At 50.4% G+C, this 22821-nt stretch overlaps 2 protein-coding genes across 2 annotated transcripts in view; one reads left to right on the top strand and one right to left on the bottom strand.

The window, feature by feature from the left end:
* Positions 1-22821, top strand: part of LOC127056288 (very long-chain specific acyl-CoA dehydrogenase, mitochondrial-like) — a 215433-nt gene that overhangs the window by 62188 nt on the left and 130424 nt on the right. The gene's annotated exons all lie outside the window — the stretch shown is intronic.
* BDH1 (3-hydroxybutyrate dehydrogenase 1) overlaps positions 647-22821 on the bottom strand; it is a 37668-nt gene continuing 15493 nt past the window's right edge. Inside the window, exons 4-7 of the mRNA XM_050963947.1 lie at positions 21096-21206; positions 16370-16511; positions 6177-6329; positions 647-3034 (exon numbers count right to left, since the gene is read on the bottom strand). Coding sequence (XP_050819904.1) covers positions 2565-3034; positions 6177-6329; positions 16370-16511; positions 21096-21206 — 876 coding nt within the window. The 3' untranslated portion in view covers positions 647-2564. The remainder of the gene's footprint in view (positions 3035-6176; positions 6330-16369; positions 16512-21095; positions 21207-22821) is intronic.

Genomic DNA, 22821 nt, shown 5'->3' with positions numbered 1-22821 from the left:
TAAAGGGAAAGGAAAATCTGGTTAAAAAAAAAGCCTTATTTAATACTTTACATTTCAAACGCTTTAAGTGGTTTTCCTTCTTTTTCTATAGCTTTAATAAAAGGTTAAAAAGCTGCTGAATGGAGTGTTTGCCATGGTACTAGTGAGGCTGAGGTCGCTGAATGCCAAACCCCGAACATTGTTGAAACCTGATAATATTGGACAGTTTCAGGGTCCTGTTAACATCTTTGACACTCTGGGCCCACTTATTCCATTAAATTGATGCAACATTTTTGGTGTCCCTGATTAGGCTCAACAGGGCTCAGTTCTACAGCTTTTTAACGTGTACAGCTCTCAGTGAAGTCAATGGGCGTTTTACACAGAAGAAGCCCTAGATGTCTGGGTCTAAGTAGTATGTGTGAGTCCGGTATTTGTCATGAGATAGAGTAGACTGAATTAATTACTTACAGTCACAGTCTTAAAGAGCCCAACTTGGAATTTATAAAACCACAGAAACCTATTACAATTCAACAGCTGTGTAAAGTGTGTGTGTGCACATGTCCTCCTCTTGTACAAACCTGCAGAACTCAGGTGTTAATGTCAGGCCAAGTCCAGATGTAAACCTCTCACTTTAAATAACAAAAAACAAAAAGCTGGAGCCTGTGGACTCTATCACCATTAGTTTTAATGTTAATCAAGCCCAAGGATATTTTAATCACTTCCTTTTTCCACTTGCTACAGTACTTACAACAGCGCAACAAATCCTCTCTCTCCATTTTGTCTAACAAAATTAACTCGCAGTTACATTTTTGCTCACCTCCCACGCTTCAAAAATGTAACACTCAGCATTCCTCTGTGAAAGGCTTTTTTGTTGCTGGTGTTGATTTTTATGGATGTGTTTTTGTGGGTTTTTTTACAGTACAAAATGTTTCTAAGTAAGGCTGCAATTTTGGCAATTTTTTTAGTACATTTCATGACAGGAGTGTGGAGAAAAAATCTATAAGTCACAGAAAAGGAGGCATGGGAGATCGAGCCCATCTCACACTCGCCCCACAGCAGTGGCTCCTGTCCTGCGAGGCAAGGCTTGGCTCCCTACTGCAGGCATTGTGACCCAGCACACGGGGTCTCAGTGCCACTGAGGTTTGGCTCTTCTGCACTTTTGTAGATGGAGACAGAGGGATCAGTGGACCAAACCCGAGCGTCACACCGTGGATTAGGTTGCAATGCCACTCAGTTTGGAGGCCTAGTCAACTGTGTTTTTACAGCCATTTCCAAGATTTCATGGACTTTATTCAAATTCACAATTTCTGTGACCACTGTGACAAAATTGTAGCCTTATTTCTAAGTCATGTAAACATCATAACCATCATGGATATTAGATTGCCCTTAAAGTTTATTCCTTTTTTTAATTGATTTTCTACTAAAGATCATATCCAAACTACATTAGCTAGACAAATGTTTCAACTCCACGACTCCTTCAGTGTAAATTATTACTCCTGTTATGTACTGTTTGTATTGCATTAGGCCTAGAAGCCCCAATCAGATCAGAGCCCCATTGTGCAAGGCACTGTTCAATCCGTGCTAAAAAGGTGATGCAACTCTGAGGTCCCAAGTGAAAAAATGACGTTCATCGTCACAGTGAATTTAACTGTTGGTTCTGAATGATCCTCGCAAAATACAGGAACTGGTTCTCATATGGAAATGGGTCAGTGCTGCTGCTGCACTACATTATATCAACACTAGTGCAATTAAACATACTTCAAAGCTTTTTACTTTGAAGTCACAGTGTTCAGCTACTGCTGAAGAAATGAGAAATACTAACATGGGCTGATCCTGCAGCCTTACTCGCCTATGCAATGCTTCTCACGCTCATTGGCTTCAATGGAATAGTCATGTGAGGAAAGAACAGCTGGGAGCAAGGGCTTCAGGGCTGGGCGCATGATCTATCGAACTCCTTGGAAAGGAAGTGTACGGGAGAAAGAGACTGAATGGCTCCGTTTGACCCAGTTTCCATCTTCATAAATGTAATGATTAAAGAACAGGATCAGCTGCTCATTTCAGTGCTATAGGATGGGATCCCTGCATTAAAGAAACCAGCAGTAAGTTGTGCTATTATGGCCAGTCCCCGTAACAACCTTTGCAGCCCTTAGCCAACAGTCTGCAGCAATATGCCATTGCAGCAGGAGGGCCTGCGGCCTATGGTGTGAAGGCTGCCTCTTATAGGAGTTGTCAAAGCTGGTGTAACTTGGTCAGCTGCAACTAGACTGAAAATCCCTTCAGAGCAATTGTAAATTCAATGAGGAGTGTAACTTGGCATCTGATTTTGGAAAAGAAAAAGGAATATTTGAAATAAATAGTACAGAGCTGGGTCCCTACAATATACATAACACATTCCTGCCTACGAAAGGTCCCATGCAACAATTACTGCCTTTTAAATTACATTCAAATGTTTAAATTAACCTTTTAGATCTAAATTTTGGTACCTTGAAATCAGCTAAAAAAATACAAAAGTGACTAATGGGAAATTTGTACAACATGCCCTTTGAAATTAACCTCCCACCTTGGCAGCCTAGTGACGAGACGCCTCAGTAAATGTAGATCCGATCCGCAATAGCAGCAGGCAAGTGCGTCATGATCTGCACGCGCAGCCACCAGTAGTAATCCATGGGGTGGTAGCGGGCGTAGGGGGAGGACGACATCAGTGCATGGGTGATGCTGTTGATGACTGGCGAGGTGTCTGGTGAACCACCGCTGCAGTAACTCTCCATCTTGGTGATTTGCTCATCCAAGTACTTCCTGCCATAGTCTTTGCGCACAGTCTCCGGAAGCTCCTTCCACATCTTCTCTGCTATGGCTTTAATTCGCTCCGGGGTGTACAGGTTGGTGGCCCCTATGAAGTTCCCAGGTTCCACCACACAGATCTTCACTCCTTGGGGGTGCATCTCGTACCGCAGGCAATCGGAGAAGGCTTCCACCCCAAACTTAGTGATGCAGTACGACGATCGAGCAGGGCTGCCCATCCGACCCATCATGCTGCTGATGTTCACCACACGACCTAGGAAGGTGCCAGGTAAATCACAGGGACGTCAGCAGAAGGAATGAGCACTACATACTCAACACATTAGACAGAACAGGTTCTGAAGTCAGATGCTCCTGAAATCACCTGGGCCTTGGGCAATTTTTCAAGTTAGGCGTGGAGCACTGTGTGTAATTACCGTGACTGTGTGTGCAAATGGGATAACAGTGCATGACAATTGCTAATTGTGGTAAATCGGAAAACCAAGGACCAAAGGCTACTCAGCCAGTGGAGCTGAAATGCCAGCGCAGAGAGGGACCCAGGACGGCTGATGGAAGCAAAGGCACTCAGTGCAGATTTCCTGAGAAATACAGGGCTGAGACAAGTTTTTTCATGGTTCCTTGGGCTCCTCCCAGTTTGAAGTCCCCAACATTTGCCCTTTTGCCCAGCAGCTAATCTCACCCTCAAGGGAGGAGAATGGTCAGAGATTATCCCTGTGCTGGGATAAGGCGAATTTCTGCCTCATTTTTCGTTCAGTTTTGCTGAACCAGAGGGTCTGTCTGGATTTTCCCTGGGAGGGGTGCAGCAGTACAGCTGCGTTATCAGCCATTCAGGTATGTGGTTGCACAGAGATGCACAGTCCAGTTGCACAATGTTTTTGAAGGATGCTTAGCACTATTTGTATGCAAATTCATTTTTGTGGCCAAAGGCATGGCAGCGGTGCGAGTGTACAGCAAAGTGCTCCAGTCATTACAAGACAGCTGCATATGGGCTGCAGCATACAGAGAGGTTGGAGGTTCACCAGCAAAGAGCTAGATCTGTCTGAGTAGAAAACAGCTGCCAACCCGCTGGAAGGGAGGAGGGTGTTCTGCAATCTGCCACTCTGCCTGAAATACTGTGGGAGACATTCCTCTGTTTCCATGACAGCCAGGCCATCAGTCACAACCCTTCCAGAAATGGTGCTTCAGCCACATGGACTGGCAGGGCAGAGCGATGTCTGCTAATTGCCAGAGCTAGGCAGGACTCTAGGGTCTTTCTGAGCACCAGCCCGGGCGTACTGAGTTAGCAATACAAACACAGGACAACAGCCTGCTCCCAGCAACAACCTTAGAAACCAGAGGCAACCCACCAACTTCAGTGGAGTGGCTCTGAGTTTCTGAGCGGGTAATTGAGAGCAGTTTGGCCCCTTCATAGCATATGAAAATGTGAACAGGAGCAGGTAGGAGCCAAGTCTCCCCCTGGACATCTAGGAAAACTGTCGCCAGGCTGCACCGAGAGGCCCCGTGGGCTGCTCACCCCTTATTACAAGTTCAGCCTGAAGGAAGATTTAATCCTGCTGGTGGCTCCAGCTGTGAATTGTTGCAGTGCGTGATGGGCACATGCCCACGGGCAGCAGTGCAGTGCTCTCGCCAGCCACCTGCCCGCCCGCCAGGGAGTTTACATTGTTCTCCGGGAGGCAGATTTAAATAGCAAGTTAGAACTGACACAAAGTTACATTCTCCAAATTCAGCTCCTCCTGTTGCCTCTGCTACCCTTCCGCGTCACGCTGGTCACTGACTGGTGGGGGAAAGCAAACAAACCTGCCGGCTGCAAGGCATTCGTGGGCACGTGCTGATTCCTGCACAGCGACGCTCTAGGCATAGCTGCTCCCAGAGAAGCACAGGGGAGTGCAGCCACCGACATATCCAGCATTCCTGCGCCTGCCCAGGGCCGAGAACCACTAGGAAGAACCGGGAGCAGAACTCTGTGGCCAAAGTCAGCCTCACACGGCATGTCTGACAAGTGCAAAGACTGCAGAGGAGGAGACAGCTGCAGGACGTGCCCTTAGACTCTGACCTTAGTCACGGCAGAACCAGCCCTTCACGCAGTGTGACAGCGAGGCACTGAGCAGAGGTTGGGATGAGCAGCTGGGCCAATCCTGTGTGGTGGGAACTAAGGGTGCTCAGCAGCAGGCCGTTATGTAACTCTCAGACCAGATGAATGGCTGTCCTCAAAGCCCCTGACACCAGCCTGAGCTTGTACAATAGTGAGGATAAATGGTCCAGGGTTACACAGGCTGCCAGGAGGAGTCAACCCGAGGACAAGGTGGGATTGGTGTCTGCCTCCTCAGCGAAGGGCTTACCTGCCTACAGGCAGCGAGCAGAGCAGCCTAAGGGTCCTTGCTGGTTTGGCAGCAGCAAGTGCTATGAGCACATCTCTGCTTGGCTAGGAGGCTGGGACCATTTCAGTGGGGTGTGGCCACGGCGGCCTCTTTTTCCTCAATGGCATCACTCAGATGCCCCCTGCCTGGGGTTGTGCCTAGAGACCATTTGGAAACCTCGGCTAGTACAATTTAACTGGATGTTGTAATTTCCTGCACTTCCTGTCTCTCACTGCTATTAATGAAACACCCCAGACACAGCTGTCATACCCGTAGTGTGCTTTGAGGTTAAGAAGAGTTATAATGTAATAGCTTAGTTGGCTCAATAGAGGACTTTCTTGCCCTTACGTCTCTTTGCAAAATCCATGTGAATCCCAGGTTTGTGCTCTTTAGTCTAGAAACCCCATTGCTGGCAGCTCCGCACTCACTATGAAGAGTCACCTGACACTAACAATCCCCGTGCCAGCAGCTCTGCACTCACTATGAAGAGTCACCTGACACTAACAATCCCCGTGCCAGCAGCTCTGCACTCATTATGTCGAGCCACCCTACAATAACAAACCCAGAGCCACCTGAGATGCAGCGGGAAACAATCTCCCTGATGCCACTGTAGCTTCTCCAGGCCAGCAACAGCAGAGCCAGTTTATTTACAGAAGGGCAACTCAGGAGGTACTTTTGGCCGCATATCTATCATGTCCAGCAACTCCAAAGCAGTTAAAAGGAGTTATGAAACCCATCCCATGATGGACTAAATCCTGCACTCAGATGCGATGTGATGGACAGGAATATAGAACCCTGCCCTGCGGGGGAAAGTCACTAGCAGACTGTTTGGGTGGCTTCTCTGTTGCCCTTTACTGAGCGGTGTTCTTTCACACCCACTGTGTCCAGGTGTGAACACGGCCCTTCTCAGCTGGTAGCATTTCACACACCCCTCACCCTGGCCACACCAGGTGCAGGGCAATGGGAATCAGCTCTTCATCTGCTAACACACCCGAGAAGCAGAAGAGCTCAGGGGATGCTAACATGCGGGAAATCACTCACCTTTGGCCCTCCGGATCAGAGGGAGGAAAGCCTTGGTAGTTCGGATTGTCCCCCACAGATTCACTTCAGCTACCTCCTTGTAGGTCTCCATGCTGGTGAACTCTACTTCTCCGAACGTGGAGATCCCGGCATTATTAACCAGCCCCCAAAGCCCTGCAGATTAAATCAAGCACAAAAAATCACCACTTTGTGATTAATGGCAGAATCCTGGGAAAGGGCTTTCTAATGGATTATTGAATCACATTGTGCAGCTTTTAATTACAATAATACCAACGTCTGATAGCATTTTTCATCCGTGGCTTTCACAGCACCATACAAAGGAAGTCAGCATCGTTTCCCCCATTTCATAGATGGGGAAACTGAGGCACAGAGATGTGCTGTGATTTGCCCAACATCACCTAGCAACCAGTGGCAGATCCAAGAATATAACCCAAGTTATAACCCTGAGTTCCAGACTATCCACTAGGCCTCACTGCCTTCCCATCATAACCCATAAAGATGCATTCCAGACTGGAAAGAACCCAAATTTGTGCTCACCTATCTGTTCAGCAATGCCTAACTCAGAGAGCACTACAAACCATGGGTATGATATTCTAAATGAAATAAGTACAGAATCTCAGCCACATCTAAACTTTCCTTCTCCTTTATCACATTAAAACACAGGGGAAAAAAAATTCCCGACTCCAAATGCAAATAACAAGAACTGGTGAGATCTAGTAGAGACAACGGAGTGTTGTCCAGAGCTAGTTACGTGCCACAGTGCAGGCATACAAGGAAAGAGACACTGGAAAAAGAAAATGCAAAACTGAAACCGTCTCTGCGAATCCAAATTTATCATAGCTAGAGTGGGCTGAAATGTCATGTGATCATCACAACAGCATTAGTTCTCATACAACACATAACTTCCCATATTTCCTGTGTCAGGACCAGGCCTGCAATACTGTAGGAGCCTAACAGTACTTTGGTGCTTCCACTCAGGAGGTGCAGAGATCCTGAAAAGGACTGAAAGGGGGAAGATCAAAGTTTGAGATCTGGATGCAGATTCAGATTGTCCCTTCCTCAGATCTCTGTTATCTGAATGGTGAAATAAAACCCAAGGAACCACATTATAGGGAACAGTGCAAATCTGTGCCACTTTATTTCATAACCTGAGAAACATTCTTTGTGAATTGGACTAAAAAGAAACTACATCTGAAAGCAAAAGCCAGACAGCCTCTCCATAAAGGGCAGGTCTGAAGCAGAGCTTTGCACCGCAAGGTCATTAACCAATTTGTAAAGGCTAGTATGAACACTCCCCCAAGCCCTAAGGAAAACGACAAACTTTTGTAGTTGGAACAAACATGTAGGAAGTGTCCAGACTAGCTTTTACAAATGGATTAACTGCCTCAAAGTAATTGTCAAGCCGCTAATTTGAGCTAAAAACTCCACTGCTGACATAAAAGCCAGAAGGTTTGCAATGCTGGGGGAGGGGAGGGTGTGATGTGTGCCTCTTCCTTTTGTTCTTCTAGGGAAAAGAAAAGTGACCACTGCTGTTCTCATCAGGCTTCAGTGATTAATGAACGATTAGAGGAGGAATGTGACATAATTTGAAACAATTTGGTACAGGAAGCTGACTGTCATAAAAGGCTGTTGCAGAGTCCCATGAGAAGGCTTCGCTTTGTTGTCTAGTAAAAGCCAAATGCTACCTGCTGATTGGGTGTGTTTGACAGAGCCCATGTTCTGAGAACTAAGCCAAAGAGGGCAAACTCCTCATCTGCAATTGAGAATTTTGGGCTGGAAGATTTAGACACATACTTAATTGGAGTAATATGTTTATTTTATATGAATTATGGAACAATTAGTCTCTGGCTTCCTCTGTATTACCTCGATTCGAGCCTTACTCATCCCCATGGCAGTCCTCTGCTTCCAGGGCTGAATTAAGGACATTCCTTAGGGGAAGGAAATTGCTGGTTATCCAAGTGTTCCTAACATTCCATCAGACGCCTATGGGCACCTGGGGCTTTCACAGGGCTGAAGCTCAAGTGCTGTCCTCTCCTCACAGGGAGGCATTTCCGGTGAGTCCACATCTCTCTCACTCAGGCTGAACACAAGTCTATTCCGGCCTCCTCGCTGGAGCCTGTACCGTCTGAGAAAGCGTTAACAGTCCTAGCGGATTTGCAGGAAACTTCCCAGAGGGGATCTCCATTTCTATGAATTATTTGCTTAGCTGATTGGTTTTTAGAAGACCAGGCGTGACTCCCACTTGTCTCTAATCTCCAGTTGTCCAGAAATGGGCCTCACAATTGCCCTTCTGGGTTTACAAGAGAGCGGTACTGCATCCACTCGTGCCCCAGCTCAGCACATGAATATGGGAATCAATTAGTGATCCTCCTCCCCAGGCCTCTGTTGCCTCTGAACAGGGCTAATTATGCATGTTACCTTACAAGCTGCAATGTATTAATTAATAAACAAAACATAATTAGCACCCAACTTCAAATCTTTTCCCTGGCACTGGTGCCAGCCCTGCCGGCCTTGAGCATCCAGAACTGTTGTGGACTTTAATGGCCTCAGTGGGGGTTCTGGGTGCACAAGGCCTGCAGGATGGCTATACTAACGAGTTAATCTTCACAGTGCCTTGAGCAGAAGGAGCCTTAGTGTCTGCATTGGGCAAATGAGACAGCCTCAGCAGATGACTTGCCATACGTGTCAGAGCTGAGATTAGTACTCAGAAATTCCTCCTTCTCCCACTACGGCGTGGCCGTCTTCCCCCTCCACACACCCTCCCTGTAAAGTGAACACCACAAAGACACAATGGTCTGATTTAACAAATGAACAGTGCAAAACAAAACTGCTGGCAGTCTCAGGATGGACAGCTCCAGAAACTGAGGGTTCGCTCCTGTTAGGGGCAGAGGACTCTCGCTCTAATCTAGCAAAGCACTTAAGCTAGTGCTTAACTTAAAGAATGTGAGTGGAGCCCTACTGGCTGCTGTTGATTCTAGGAATGCAGCAGGCATCACTGGTACTCGCTTCCCCACACTGTCCTGGGTGCTTCAGCATTGATCTTCCAGGACGACCAACTTTGGGAATGAGTTCTCTCTCTATGTCTCCACTGGCACTGCCCAGGGCCGGCTCTACGGTTTTCGTCACCCCAAGCAGTGCACCGAATTGCTGCCGCGAACGGCGGGGGTAGTCAGTGTGCCCTTAGGGCAGCAGGTGCGTTTCTGCGGCAGCGGCAATTCAGCAGCAGCTTCTATGTTTAGCGGAAGCTGCCCCGGACAGCTAAACATAGAAGCTGCTGCCGAATTGCTGCCTCCGCGGAAACGCGCCTGCCGCCCTAAGGGCACAGGGACTGACCCCGCTGCCCGGGGCAGCAATTCGGCGTGCTGCTTGGGGGCAAAACAACAGGGACTGCCGCCCCTTGCAAATTGCTGCCCCAAGCACCAGGTTGGAATGCTGGTGCCTGGAGCCGGCCCTGGCACTGCCAAGGAGGCTACCAATGCTAACGGGATTACTTTGCAATGTGGTCACCTCTCTGTTTGAATCAGGACTGAGACCCACCAAACAAATGTGAGGTGGTAGCAGCCTTCAGCGATACACACAGCCCAGATGGGCTAGATTCCAATGGGCAGCCTGCAAGTGAAAGGCTCTGTACACCAAAGTGTTGAGGCCCAGGTATGGAAGATGTGGGTTCTCCTCCCCAGATTCGCTATGTGGCCTGAGGCAGGTCATTTAACCTCTGTAAGCCAAAATCTCCCTACCTGTAAAATGGGGCTAATGATGCTCGCCCCCTAGGATGGGGGAGGTTTGTGAGGCACTGGGAGAACAGAGACACAGCAGCACCAAGTGCCGTCATTAGAACCCTGCAGATGAAGCCCGCTCAGCTTCCAGGAGGCCTGCCTGATTAAGTGAATTGGGACAGAACATAAGGAAACTTCCCCAGCCTCAGAGTGGGGCTTACAATAGAGGAAGATTATCATAGCTGGTCCCATGCCAGCCTCTCCCTTAGTTTCTCTGAGTGAGAGGCTGAGCTCTGGCATGGCACCTCCTGGTGCACAAATCACGCATGGCACCAGTCCTGCTGATGACACAAGCAGGTTTTCCATTCAGGATGAAGAAAGATTTGGCTCATCAGAACTCCGGGCCAGCACCCAGCTGGCACACTGCTGATGCTGGAGCCAGGCCCAGCTGGCGTGAACCGGTGCGCTGCTGCCGCCGGAGACAGACCCAGCTGGCGTGAACTGGCACGCTGCTGCCGCCGGAGATAGGCCCAGCTGGCGTGAACTGGCGCGCTGCTGCCGCCGGAGACAGGCCCAGCTGGCGTGAACCGGCGCGCTGCTGCCGCCAGAGACACGCCCAGCTGGCGTGAACTGGCACGCTGCTGCCGCCGGAGATAGGCCCAGCTGGCGTGAACTGGCGCGCTGCTGCTGCCGGAGACAGGCCCAGCTGGCGTGAACTGGCGCGCTGCTGCTGCCGGAGACAGGCCCAGCTGGCGTGAACCGGTGCGCTGCTGCTGCCGGAGACAGGCCCAGCTGGCGTGAACCGGTGCGCTGCTGCCGCCAGAGACAGGCCCAGCTGGCGTGAACCGGTGCGCTGCTGCCGCCGGAGATAGGCCCAGCTGGCGTGAACTGGCGCGCTGCTGCTGCTGGAGCCGGGCCCTGCTGGTGTGAACCAAGGCACTGCTGCCACTGCTGGAGCCGGGCCCCGCTGGTGTGAACCGGCACCCTGCTACCGCTGCTGGAGCCCGGCCCCGCTGGTGTGAACCGGCACCCTGCTGCCGCTGCCAGAGCTGGGCCCCGCTGGTGTGAACCGGCACCTTGCTGCTGCTGCCAGAACCGGACCCCGCTGGTGTGAACCGGCACCCTGCTGCCGCTGCTGGAGCCGGGCCCCGCTGGTGTTAACCGGCACCCTGCTGCTGCTGCTGGAACCGGGCCCCGCTGGTGTGAACCGGCACCTTGCTGCTGCTGCCAGAACCGGGCCCCGCTGGTGTGAACCAGCACCTTGCTGCTGCTGCCGGAACCGGGCCCCACTGGTGTGAACTGGCACCCTGCTGCTGCTGCCGGAGCCCAGCCCCGCTGGTGTTAACCGGCACCCTGCTGCCGCTGCCAGAGCCCAGCCCCGCTGGTGTGAACCGGCATCCTGCTGCCGCTGCCGAAGCCCAGCCCCGCTGGTGAGAACCGGCACCCTGCTGCCGCTGCCGGAGCCCAGCCCCGCTGGTGTGAACCGGCACCCTGTTGCCACTGCCCGAGCCCAGCCCCGCTGGTGTGAACTGGCACCCTGCTGCTGCTGCTGCTGGAACCGGGCCCCGCTGGTGTGAACCGGCACCCTGCTGCCGCTGCCAGCACCCTGCTGCCGCAGCCGGAGCCCAGCCCCGCTGGTGTGAACCAGCGTTCTGCCGCTGCTGCCAGAGCCCAGCCCCGCTGGTGTGAACCGGCATCCTGCTGCCGCTGCCGAAGCCCAGCCCCGCTGGTGAGAACCGGCACCCTGCTGCCGCTGCCGGAGCCCAGCCCCGCTGGTGTGAACCGGCACCCTGTTGCCACTGCCCGAGCCCAGCCCCGCTGGTGTGAACTGGCACCCTGCTGCTGCTGCTGCTGGAACCGGGCCCCGCTGGTGTGAACCGGCACCCTGCTGCCGCTGCCAGCACCCTGCTGCCGCAGCCGGAGCCCAGCCCCGCTGGTGTGAACCAGCGTTCTGCCGCTGCTGCCGGAGCCCGGCCCCGCTGGTGTGAACCGGCACCCTGCTGCTGCTGCCGGAGCCCGGCCCCGCTGGTGTGAACCGGCACCCTGCTGCCGCTGCCGGAGCCGGGCCCTGCTGGTGTGAACCGGCACCCTGCTGCCGCTGCCGGAGCCGGGCCCTGCTGGTGTGAACCGGCACCCTGCTGCCGCTGCCGGAGCCGGGCCCTGCTGGTGTGAATCGGCGTTCTGCCGCTGCTGCCGGAACCGGGCCCCACTGGTGTGAACCGGCACCCTGCTGCCGCTGCCGGACCCAGGCCCACGCCAACAACTGCTAACGCCCCTTCCAAGGACTTTAGTAACTACAGGAGAGAGAAGCCCAGGGAGTTTAGCTGGCACCTTCCTAAATAGCAAATGGAGGAACAGTATCCAGACATGACATGGGCTGGCTCACCCTACCCTCATCCCTATGGCCCAAGCAGGAGACGCAGAATGGCAGAGGGCCTGTGTAACTGGCTGCTGGTTCCTCTGAGGAGCAGAGAGGATGTGATGTCCAAAAGGAATCTGTGTCTGTAGTTTAATGAGTTTCTCAATACAAATACAGGCAAAGCAGCATGATTAGGTAACAGCTCTGCTCGGTAAAGGGTGTAGTTCAGCCAGGAGAGCCTCGTGTGCTGTGAAATGATGGCTACAGCTTTCCCTCCAGGGCAAATTCACAGGCGCGGGGCTACTTCCACATGGGGCAGTTGGGCTCAGCGTTGCAATGGCTGAGTTTAGGTGCCCTGCTCCCCCATGGAACCCACAGGCCTGAGGCAGGCGCTCAGGCTCCCTGTGCAACGCACAGGCTGCCTAGGAAAGCGATTGTGAGTGAAGAGCAGGAAATTGTCTGGGAAAGGGGTGTGGCCTATGCCCCTCCCCTCAAATGTAGTAAGGCGCCCTTCCCTGCTTGGGAGTCAGCCACAGCCCCTCTCCTGGAGTGAGGTCCGTCAGCCCATTCTCGCTCCAGACCAGCAAGGTGGCACTACGGCTGCCCCCCATCTGGCAGCCCAGTGGTTCGTGCACTCAGCTGGGAAGTGGGAGCTCGGCTCTGAACCAGACAGAGTGAGGATTTGAACTTCAGCCTCACACATCCCAGGTGAGTGCTCTAATCACAGCACTACTGAGTACAAGGGACCCACCCCCTCCTTGGCTGCTTTTTGTGTGGAGACCAGTTCTGTATGTGCTCTTAGACAGCCTGAGGATGCATATTGGATCAGGGCACTGGGGAACGCCTAGTTCAAGAATCCTACCAGGGCTCAGCGGCCGAGCTGCTCGCCATGGTCAGGACTTATGCGCTTGCATGAAACTTAAATGCTTCCAGTCATAGGGGGAAAAGGAGGAAAAAAGGTGGAGAGGGGGCGGTTAGTGGATTACAGATTGTTGTAATAAGCCATACATCCAGCATCTCTATTCAGTCCATGGTGTTTAGTGTCTAGCAAAGTTATGAATTTAAGTTCCCAGGCTCGTCTTTTGAAGGTGTTGTGCAGGTTTCCTTTGATGATGAGGACTGACAGATCAGACAGAGTAAGACTTTGTGAAGATGCTCACTCACAGATGATGGGGTGTTTTTGTCTATTATTTTCCTGTGCAAGTTCATTCAAGAGCAGGGGTGTTGGAACAATCTGTATAGTGGAGGTGCTGAGAGCCATTGAACCAAACTGTAAACTCTGTCTATGACGGAAACCACTTCAAGCCAGGGTGTGTGGCAGCACCCCCTGTTCCAGCACCTATGTTCAAGAGCACAATGATTGTCCGGTTTCACCACATAGCTGTTATTGGGGCATTCAATGCACTGGAGGAGGTATGCCACATGTTGTGACAGGCATGTGTAGGACACATGGATCTTGAAAGATGTGTCATGGGGGGTGTTGAACATTGAAGCAGTGGAGATATGTCTGCAGGTCTTGCATCTGCTGTTCTGGCAGGGTCTAGTGCCTCTTTGAGTTGGTGGGTCCTGGTCAGTGAGGAGCTTGCTTCTGATGATGAGCTTGGAGCATTTGTGGGGATTTTTTGAAGGCCTGAAAGGACGTTTCAGGATGGGGTCCCTATTGTGTATGGGTTGTAGTTGTTTGATGGTACCCCATATGGGTTCCAGTGAGAGGTGGTAGGGGACGCCTAGAGGTGTGCGGTCAGAGGGGGTTTTATTTCTGTACTGAAGCAGGTTCTCTTGGGGTCTTTGGGTGGCCTGTTCCAGGATATGATCCTCTACATGGATACCACTTGACACCCCAACATCATCAATTTATCAATGCTACCCCACGCCAGAGCTGAATTATCTGCCCTCTTCAAGGGGCTGAATTTCTGACCCACTACAGACCCTGATATCATACTAAAATGCAGAGGACTAGACATTCTTCCGGCAACTCTGCCTCAAAGAATTCTTTCACAACAGTGACGACATCACCCACACTTACCATGCCCCCACCGACAGTCATAAGAAAAGAGAGTCATCTGACTGGACACCCCACATTCTTGATTGTTACATTGACTGCTTCAGGGAAAACATTGACTGAGAAACCCTAACAAACACCATATCCACACAATCTGTCCACCGCTGGGAGGGTAGCTATAAAGCCCCTGAAATCCAACCACCAGCAAGTGACCAAACCAGGAGGCAAAGGGGCCGCCATTGTAGTCCTCAATCATGATGACTATGCTAACGAGGCCAAACGACAACTCATTTGACAGCGCCTGCTCTACTGAACTCAGAGAAGACTCCACACCAGAATTCACCCAGAAATGTCAGGATACCATCAAATCCTTCCCCAAACAACTCCCAAAGAAATCCTACAACCTCATCCCACACAAGCCCACCATGGGGACCTTATGCATGCTTCCCAAGACACACAAACAAGGGAGCCCAGGCAGCCCCATAACTTTTCTAGGCACTAAAAATCATGATTTGAATAGAGAGACTGGATTTATGGTTTATTACAACAATCTGTAACCCACTAACACCCCTCCACACTCACACACAGCTGCCGCCCTCCCACTTCCTTTCCTCCCATGACTGGAGATGTGTCCCTTGAAATATGTGTTAACTCCTTATACTAAACAATCTGTTCCACTTTGTGCATACCTGTGACTCCCGAGTACATTTCCCAGACCTGAGGAAGAGCTCTGTGAAAGTTCAAAAGCTTGTCTCTCCCCCTCAACGGAAGTTGGTCCAATAAAAGATATTACCTCCCCCATCTTTTCTCCCTCATAATCCCCAGTACACATACAAAATGATGGGGTCTAAATTAGCTTTTGCAGCTCAAGAAAGAGATTTTGGAGTCATTGTGGATAGTTCTCTGAAAACATCCACTCAATGTGCAGTGGCAGTCAAAAAACCAAACAGAACGTTGGGAATCATTAAGAAAGGGATAGGTGGTTTACCCCCACAGGCAATTTGCACCAGCATCCTCCCACTGGGGGTTTCACCAAATGGGAGATGTTCTCCCTTATGCTGGGGCTCCATGGCAGACCTCCAGGGGAGGCTGTGAGATACACACAACACACACATCCCCTGGCCATTCTGGATAACTCACTTTTGGGGCTGTGCTGGCCAACTGTTCCCTGCCCCTAAAGGGAAAGTGAGAGATTTCAAGTGCTTTGCTCTCCCCTCCTGCAGGACTTTCCTCAGTGGGCTCCATGTGCTGGACTGTGCTGGTGTAGCCCAGGGCCAAAGCTCTGTACTAGGAGAGTGCAGAGAGCCAGTGACAGTCACTGTTTAACTGGGAGAGGGAGGTGAGTAACTGAGAGAGCAGCTGGCACCCAGCTGATTCTTAACACATTTCAAACCATATGCTGCTGTCTACATTGCTTCAGGTGGCTCCTGCCCCACTGGGATGCTCCAGAAGATGCCCTGCTGTGCCTGGCAGTCACTGCAGGGCCCTGCTGCAGCATGAAAGAGGATTATAAAGGCTCTGGCTGCCTGCTGCAGCAGCTCGTGCTGAAGCATCAGAGCAGAGCTGGAGGTGGGCAGCAAGATTCCCATTGGGCCTGAGCCATGTGGGGCACTCAGCATGCTCCTGGCAAGTCACACCTTCGGATAGGTGAGGCTACTTTTAGTCTACACCGGCAGCGCTTTAACATGCCTTGTGTGGTCACGGTGCAGGGCTGGGAGAGAGCTCTCCCAGCGCTCTAAAAAAAACCCACCTCCATAAGGGGCGTAACTACCAGCGCAGGAAGCGCGGCTCTACACTTCCAGCGCTGGGGCACTGTCTACACTGGTGATTTACAGTGCTAAAATTTGCTGCGCTCAGGGGGATGTTTTTTCACACCCGAGCCAGAAAGTTGCAGCGCTGTAAATTGCCAGTGCAGCCAGGCCCTGAGTGACAGACAGCCTCTCAGTGATCTGGCGTGTCTGGATAGGACAGCCTGCTCGGCACTGCTGCTGCCTGAAGCTTTCTTCCCTTCACACACACAGCTTCTGAAGCCTGCCCTGAAAATCACATGAGGCGCAAGCCAAGAGAGCTCCTTCCGTGTAAGTCTGTGCACAAAACCCAATGAACAATCTCCCACCTTTCTGGGGGTCCTTCAAACTGGCGCCTATATGCTCCACCGCTTGCTCAATCTCTTGGCTGTTGCAGACATTGAGCTGGATAGTTCTCATTCGCTCACTCTTCATATTGTCCAGCTCTTGAGAACCTGCTGCTCCTTGGTCCTAGGCAGAGGAAAGAAATCAGTTTATGTCTCTTCGGGACTTGGGTGAAGTCTGTGCAAGAAGAAAAGGGCCAAATACAAGGCAGCCGCTAAAAGAAAACCATGAGAGTTCAGTGGGTGGATACCAGACGGCTGGCTTGCCCCTACAGCTCTGGGGTGGAGTGGGGGCTGCTCCCCCTGGAAGAATATCCCTTCGGGAGACCCTCCCCTGACCAGTTAGCCCTGGCTGCTGAGTCTCCCACTGAATCTGCTTTGAAGATCTGATCCTTTCTGAGGGAAGGAGAGAGTATGAGATGTTACTTCCACATGACTCAGGCTTATGGGGCTTGGGTAATGCCCCACACTGCGAGTGAAGGGGGGCTGGGTCCCCACTTCTTTGGGCAAGTAACTCAGTTGTATTTGAGACTTGATCTTTAGGACTCACGTTTGGCTGGGATACGATAACATATTGTGTGCAGAAAATCACCCAGCAGTGAGAGTAGCTGTATACTGAGCACAAACTCCAGTCCTTAATCACAGAATCAGGGCTGGAGGGCACTGGGGCATCTAGTCCAGCCCCTCATAATGTGTGGGCGTCTCTGCACCCTTCTTTCCTACAAGCTACTGGCTGTCCTGGGTTCTCACAAGCAGCTCTCACTTGTGAAGAGGGGAATGTGCAGATCAGAGGTGCTTGTGGCCCTGCTAGTGCTCAGGATGGTGCCTTGAGGCCAAAGAACCTGGCTGTCCTCCTCTCTACTGGCAGTTTTCACAGAACAGAGCCTCTTCTACTGCCTCGCTGTCGTCCTCCCCCTGGCCGGCTCCTGATCACTCCCCCTCTCTATTCCTATCTCCCCTCCTTGGCCCCTTTCTTCTCAGCTGAACATGCCCAATCCCCTCAGTGGGTCCTGTCAGGATTTACACCCTAACCCCTTCACTATCTTTACTGCCCTTCTCTCCAGCTGATCCAGGCCATCCGGCAGCAGGACACTCCAAATGATGACACTGCTCCAGAGATCACCCATGGACACATCCCCTTGGCTGCATTTACTCTCACTTCATTCTTTTATTATACGCCTCTTTCCTGGCCAGCTCGCTCTCATTGATATGTCTGCTCCGAGCGGTTCCCCCCAGCTGTGTGGAAATGTGAGCTGTGTTCACGTATCCACCTGGACTCTCATTTGGTCATATTTTACACCATATTCTAAGCTCTCTCTGCTCTTGCCTCCTGGCCCCCAGCACATGCGGCTGCTCCTCCCTCTCCACATGGCATCAGCAGCACGGTTTGGACCTGATGCTGAGATGTGGCCGTGAGTTTCATAGGCTCATCACTTCTCAGGACTGGGCCCTTGACTGGCAAGAGAGCACTAGCTATTGGACAGCCCTGGCCATTGCACCGATCCCTTGGTGACGATGGTGAAAGTCTGGCTTGAAAAAGCCTCATGTGTCCTCTCCTCACTGCGAGAAACTCCTTCCATCGGTGTAGGCTGTGTCTACACTATGGGGCTATGCTGACATAGCAATGCTGATAGTCTTCATAGTATGAACATACCCTCAGCCTACCTTTCCCTTAGCTCAGAGCCTACCCAATCAGAAGGCTGATCCTCCCATCTGTCCAATCTCAACATCTCACTGTGATGGCAGAATGATGGCCACTGATCCCTAAGTCCCTGCACTTCCGCTTCTTCCAAGGAGTCTCCTGAAGGCTCCTCCTTTCTCAGGCCTCATCTGCTCTGGTTCCTGGTAGGATTTCTCTGGAGTTCATTAACTCAAATCTCCGAAGTCTTGTCTATTCTCTTCTCCATCTTTCCTTGGATTGCCTCTCTTGTTCCAGGATGGGCTGTGTTAGCAGAGATTAGTATTTGTCCTTACAAGAAGGCATCATGTGCTCGATTCACACAGAAACATTTAGCAGAGATGCGTATGAAAATGCAGCACTTTCAGACCAGTGTGTGGCTTTTTGGGTTGCTTGTTTTGATTGTGATTGAAAAGACAGCTTAGTGCAGACGTTGGTTGCTTGCTCAAACACAAGGTGGTGCTGAGGTCAGTGTGTAGCCAAAAAGGTCAAACAACGCACAAATGGTACATCTAGAGATGCCAGGAAGAAGTCACAAAATGTAAGCGTGCAAATTCCTCAGAATCAGAAGACAGGGCCAGAGGAAGTAAGAGAGGACAAGTGAAACAAAAAATACCCCTCCCATGGCAAATCTTGGAAAAGCTGGGAAATAAACTCCTAGAGAAGAAAATCCTGCTAAATGACACTCTGAGGTAAAAGCTTTCGTGGGTAAAAAACCTCCTCTGAAGACGTTTTTTACCCATGAAAGCTTATGCCCAAATAAATTGGTTAGTCTTTAAGATGCTACCAGACTCCTTGTTGTTTTAATCTTTAGCTCTGCCACGGACTACACTGACAGACCATAATGTTAATCTTTTATTGCAAAAGCTCAGAAGTAATAATAAGAAAAAGAGTGGCCACTGTTCTGTCCCTCAGGTCGTTTTAAAACAAACAGTTTCCATGGCCCTACAGTACTCCCTGTTCTTTTGCTGCAGAGCCAGCAGAGGGAGCCAGAGTTGAATAAATCCCTTTGCCAGCGCTGCACTACCACAATTTGAAACAATGCAGAAGAAAAAAAAATTATACAATTTAAAAAAATGAATGGAAAGGCAAAAATGTGGGAATTATATTAAAAACATTTTTAATGTACCTGGCAGTGTCTCTTTGAAGCAAATAATTAGGATATGGGCATGGTTGACTTTAGCAAAGCTTTTGATACGGTCTCCCACAGTATTCTTGCCAGCAAGTTAAAGAAGTGTGGGCTGGATGAATGGACTGTAAGGTGGATAGAAAGCTGGCTAGATCGTCGGGCTCAACAGGTCGTGATCAATGGCTCCATGTCTAGCTGGCAGCCGGTATCAAGCGGAGTGCCCCAAGGGTCGGTCCTGGGGCCGGTTTTGTTCAATATCTTCATTAATGATCTAGAGGATGGTGTGGACTGCACCCTCAGCAAGTTTGCAGATGACACTAAACTGGGAGGAGTGGTAGATACGCTGGAAGGTAGGGATAGGATACAAAGGGACCTAGACAAATTAGAGGACTGGGCCAAAAGAAACCTGATGAGGTTCAACAAGGACAAGTGCAGAGTCCTGCACTTAGGACGGAAGAATCCCATGCACTGTTACAGACTAGGGACCAAATGGCTAGGCAGCAGTTCCGCAGAAAAGGACCTAGGGGTTACAGTGGACAAGAAGCTGGATATGAGTCGAAGTGTGCCCTTCTTGCCAAGAAGGCTAATGGCATTTTGGGCTGTATAAGTAGGGGTATTGCCAGCAAACCGAGGGATGTGATCACTCCCCTCTATTTGACATTGGTGAGGCCTCATCTGGAGTACTGTGTCCAGTTTTGGGCCCCACACTACAAGAAGGATGTGGAAAAACTGGAAAGAGTCCAGCGGAGGGCAACAAAAATGATTAGGGGGCTGGAGCACATGACTTATGAGGAGAGGCTGAGGGAACTGGGATTGTTTAGTCTGCAGAAGAGATGAATGAGGGGGGATTTGATAGCTGCTTTCAACTACCTGAAAGGGGGTTCCAAAGAGGATGGATCTAGACGGTTCTCAGTGGTACCCGATGACAGAACAAGGAGTAATTGTCTCAAGTTGCAGTGGGGGAGGTTTAGGTTGGATATTAGGAAAAACTTTTTCACTCAGAGAGTGGTGAAACACTGGAATGGATTACCTAGGGAGGTGGTGGAATCTCCTTCCTTAAAGGTTTTTAAGGTCAGGCCTGACAAAGCCCTGGCTGGGATGATTTAGTTGGGAATTGGTCCTGCTTTGAGCAGGGGTTGGACAAGATGACCTCCTGAGGTCCCTTCCAACCCTGATATTCTATGATTCTATGGTTACACCTGACACAGGCTTTAAAATAGGTAACCACCCTTTTGTACCCTACTGAGAACAAAGTGTGTTCCCACAGGAAACTGGCTGGCCTCACGCTGACACAGTGGCCTGAATTCTGGCCTGTTTTACACCCCATTGAAACCCTCATTGTAATAAACAGGGAAATCAGGACAGAATTTGGCTAGGATACCTAGGAACTGACTTCACTTGCATCAGTGCTACTGCCTTCACTGGAGTCACTCCTGATTTACACTAGGGATTGTCTGTACTTCTGACTCCGGAAAACAGTGAATTTGCACCATGTGCCATCTAGTCACCAGAGGGTTGGGGGGTGAGTGCACTAATAAATTAGTCAAAATACACTTTAAATAAATAGACTTTATCGGAAGATTAGGTCCAAAGACCCAGCCCGGAATTGACTCCAACATTCTGATTTGAGATGGTCCCAAGTCAGTTTGTCCAGATTTTACGTTCTGGCCCATTTTTAAATTGGGTCAGAGCCATGATATTTGGATCTGAATTCAGATGTGCAATTCCCCCAAATCTCGGGATGGGTAGATCTGGGGTTCTGGTCTAGGCCCATTTCCGATTCTCATGGAAGTGAAACAAATGCTTGTGTCATTTCTTGGTGTGACACCCACTGATAGGAAATTGTGCAGTGTGTTACAGTGCATGTGTGTTAGATGAAGGACCAAGCTCTCTTATTTCCCTACCTTAAACAGGCAGCCAGCAAAGACAATGAAGCCTTTGGAGTGCAGATGTTTGGCTAAAGAGAACCCAAATCCTGAGTCACAGCCAGTAATGAGCACAGCTTTGCTGCCAATCTATAAAACAAGACAAAATAAAACATATTGAAAGAGAGTGTTTGAAACAAGTGAATTGCAGAGCAGGAATAAAACTCGTATATGAGGTTAGAGGCATCCTCTCCCAGGGATGTCCTCTCAGCTGCAGACCAGATGGTGGAATCTGGCACATCCCAAAGGCACCAAACATTAGCTCTTCACATATATCTGTGAGAGGCAGGGATTAACATCATCCCAGACCGGGAGAATGGCTCAGCATCCAATGGTGATGGGCTCAAGCAGAACAGAGACCAGGCAACCCCTACAGCAGTTCACATACACCTAGAAATAACGCCTGAAAATACAATAAAGAGCTACCAACAAAGCTCAGATGTTCTCCAAACTTAGAACTGCCCTGCTGTATTCAGGGTTTGCTGAACCAAGCAGGAATGAATAAATGCAATATGCAAACGAGAACTTACGGGGGAGAAATATGTCAATGTGATTAAAGACAGGTTGCAGTTTAATCCTACTCACTGCTTGTTTCCTGTGGCCACACTATAACACACAAACCCTCTGGTTACAATCTCATCAGATCTCATAAGATAAGCAGAATCTGACTGGTTTAATATTTGGATGGTAAACCAGTTGGTTAATGTAAAATATTATTTTTTGCCTAGCTGTTTTTCACTATGAAGGTCAAAAAGGGGAAGTTAATATTCACTTCTCCTCCTAAGAACATTGAATGGCTGGATGTCAGCGGTGCAGGATGTTCAAATCCCTATAAGCGGTGTGTGAAGTGCTCTGACTTCCTTTAGGAGCAAAGGAATTGACTCTACCATTTTGATTAGATACAGGCCCAGGCCACTGTGTCCAGGTTTGACGTGCTGGCCCAATTTGCACCAGGCATTACACATAGAGAGGGTGCTGCTATCAGTACCGTTAGTGAAGAACCATTTACCATGGCCTCTGTTCAAAACTAGACACTTGGCTTCCCCCAGGTCACACTGGGGCTGAGCGACAATGACATTAGCTAGTCCGACCGAACTCTCCCCAAGGTTCTGTTAGTCGCTTGGGGTCGGAGCAGCACCTGTGATTAATGCGGTCAGGGATTATTATGATGTCAGGCCTGTGCCATGTGCAAAGGCAGGAGGGTATAAGCCTGGCCACAAGTGTATCGGGGAGGACGGCCCTTCTGGTGCCCCAGCAGGCAAGCACTAGCTGTCAGGAAGGAGATGAGGAGGGATGGAGCCATGCCCTTGATCAGCTAACAGTGTTATTTGTGTATCAAGGGGGGAGCACACGGTACCTTCACTAAAGTGTGGGGGGGGAGGGGGGAAAGGGGAGGTATTGCTTGGCCAGCACACCCCAATGATTCCCAGGAGGCATTTGGGCAGGCTGATCTAGCTGTGCTCCTGAGGACTCCATGGCTGCCCCCCACCCAGGGCACAGGGCAGAATCTGACCCTTAATTAACTGTAATTTACAGCAATACAAATAATTATGCCTGGTACTATAGCCATGGAGATCTTCTGTCAGAAAACACGTTTTAAACACTAGCTCACGGTGAGAGTTTGGGAGGCGCATTGTGCACATGGAAAAATGCTACTTGGCATTTGCATGGTGCTTTCATCCCAAAGTGCTTCAGACGACAACAC

This window comes from Gopherus flavomarginatus, chromosome 8 (assembly GCF_025201925.1).
Source record: "Gopherus flavomarginatus isolate rGopFla2 chromosome 8, rGopFla2.mat.asm, whole genome shotgun sequence".
In the NCBI taxonomy this organism is placed as follows: domain Eukaryota; kingdom Metazoa; phylum Chordata; order Testudines; family Testudinidae; genus Gopherus; species Gopherus flavomarginatus.
The sequence above is the reverse complement of the archived record's forward strand: the minus strand, read 5'-3'. Positions and strand labels throughout refer to the sequence as shown.